The sequence below is a fragment of the Mycetomoellerius zeteki genome, unplaced genomic scaffold (assembly GCF_001594055.1).
Source record: "Mycetomoellerius zeteki isolate Tzet28-1 unplaced genomic scaffold, Tzet1.0 scaffold1005, whole genome shotgun sequence".
NCBI lineage: Eukaryota > Metazoa > Arthropoda > Insecta > Hymenoptera > Formicidae > Mycetomoellerius > Mycetomoellerius zeteki.
Window position 1 is genome coordinate 2817 of NW_017255918.1, and position 2096 is coordinate 4912.

At 31.5% G+C, this 2096-nt stretch overlaps 1 protein-coding gene across 1 annotated transcript; it reads right to left on the reverse strand.

Annotated features, from left to right (window-relative positions):
* Window positions 1-155: 155 nt before the first annotated feature.
* On the reverse strand, window positions 156-1166 carry LOC108731355 (uncharacterized). Its single transcript, XM_018461656.1, has 2 exons — window positions 979-1166; window positions 156-744 (listed from the first exon to the last, which is right to left on the reverse strand). Exons 1-2 carry the CDS (start codon window positions 1164-1166, stop codon window positions 156-158), a joined length of 777 nt encoding a protein of 258 aa, XP_018317158.1.
* Window positions 1167-2096: the final 930 nt, after the last annotated feature.

A 2096-nucleotide genomic window follows, 5' to 3' on the forward strand; every position in this document is an offset into this window, starting at 1 on the left:
AAATATTCCAGTCTTTTTAAATCCATGTATAATGTTAAGAGATGTAGTAGCTAATGGAAGTGTTTCAGCAACTATTTTAGGTATGTCATATATAGTCATCGTCTTGCCTGCATTGCTACGTAACCATCCGTCTTGAGCATTTGCAACATATTTTTTTAAAGGCCCAAAAATGGAAACATCAAGCGGATGTAATCTGTGTGACTGCAGTGTGGTGGAAAAGATAACATAATAATTCCGTTATTTTTGGCCAAATTTATTGTTTCAATTGCGAGATGGGATGAATGATTATCTAACAAGATTAATAATGGATCTTCCACTGAAGGCTTTACATGTTTGATGAAATGCTTCATAAACGCAAGGAATTCGTCATTAGTCGCCCAACCACTGGCATTACCCATCCCTATACTATCTGGTGATCCATTTGATACAAAATAATCTCTGTATTTCTTGCGAGGAAAAATGAACATTGGTGGAATGGTGTTGCCAGACGCTGAGACAGCTGCTATCACCGTTACATTTGTACCACGTTCTGTTGAAGTTATTGAGCCTATATTGCGTTTACCTTTTGCTGCAACAATTTTGCTTGGCTTTGATACAGTCGAGACGTCAGTTTCATCGATATTCCAAATTTTTGAGGCAGTAAACTTGTATTTATCCAGAATAAAGCCTAATTTATCAAAAAAATTATTAACGTTGGTCTTATTAAAAGATGTCGCCCTACCGAGGCTAGTTGCTTCTGGTTTTCTAATCAACAGTTTAGTATTTCTTTTCAAGAACGAAGTTAACCAATCTTTGCCTGCCATTTTGTTAATTTTTCAACTGTCAGGATAAGAAATTTGAAATTGAGAAGCGCAATTATAAGCAAGACAGCAAACATCTTTGGGAGTTAAGCCAAAATAAATATCGGAAGCTTTTAGTAAATAACCTTTAATTTTTTTTTCTTGCTCTTCATTAAAAATTTGTCTTGGACTAGCATACCCTATTTTAGCAAATTTTCCTTTATCTTCCAGTTTTTTGAGATATCTTGCCAAAGTCATTCTTGATATTCTGTTTTCAAAAGCTGCTGCTCTTACACTCTTGCCATTTTGTAATACATCATTTGTAGCTTTCTGCATCTGTTCCTGAGTGACAGAAGCTCTGTCTGTTTTTTGCTTGTAAGTGCGCATACTGTAAAACAATAAAAAATCTATTCAGTCTTGAAATTACTTTTATGTTTATATATTAATAAAGAACAATAAAAAGCGCAATAAACACAGATAGAAATAAAGAAAGAATGATAATTATTGAGTTTAGCTTCCTCACCTCTGATGTTAATAAAATTAGGTTTATTCAATGCGTTTTTGCACGAAATGAATGAATCTGGCAAAAAAGAGTGTCCCGCGAACCAAGATATTAATTGTTAAAGTTGACAGATATTCAGGTTATGAAACCTGTCATATCGATGGTTATACAAATGGTTATATATAAAAGGTTATACAAATTCTGTTTTATAAACAAATTCTCTACTTTAGAAACAAATTCTCTACTTTAAAAATACAAATTCTCTGTTTTAAAAATACAAATTCTCTGCTTTAAAAATACACATTTTCTGCTTTAAAAACAAATTATTTTATATATAACCCTAACGGAACATGATATTACTCGGATATTCTGTATTTATACGAAATGTACGATGATCATCTATAGTATACTCAGAATATTCATATAACATCCTTGTAGAATATTATTCCCCATATATTCTCAGGATATGTATAATTTATACTTTAATGGAACATGACATCATACACATATTCTATACTTCTACGGAATGTACGATGATCATCTATAATATACTCATAATATTCTTGTAAGAATATTCATAATATCAATAATATACTCATAATATTCTTGTAGAGTATTATTTCTCGTATATTTTCAGGAACATTTCTCGTATATTTCCCGCGTTTTCCGCGATAGGTAGAAGACTTGAGAACTTCATACGAAGCGAGTGCATATATTATATTATGTATATATACATATATATAATATATATATAGGCTGTGTTCCAAATTTATTTGCTAGCGCTGACAGATCATTGTCAATTTATTATACCGTTT

Coding starts and splice junctions, on each gene's coding strand:
- LOC108731355 (XM_018461656.1), bottom strand. CDS start 1,166: ATGCGCACTTACAAGCAAAAAACAGACAGAGCTTCTGTCACTCAGGAA. Junction 745..978: donor GGAAAATTTGCTAAAATAGG/GTATGCTAGTCC, acceptor ACTGTTGATTAG/AAAACCAGAAGCAACTAGCC.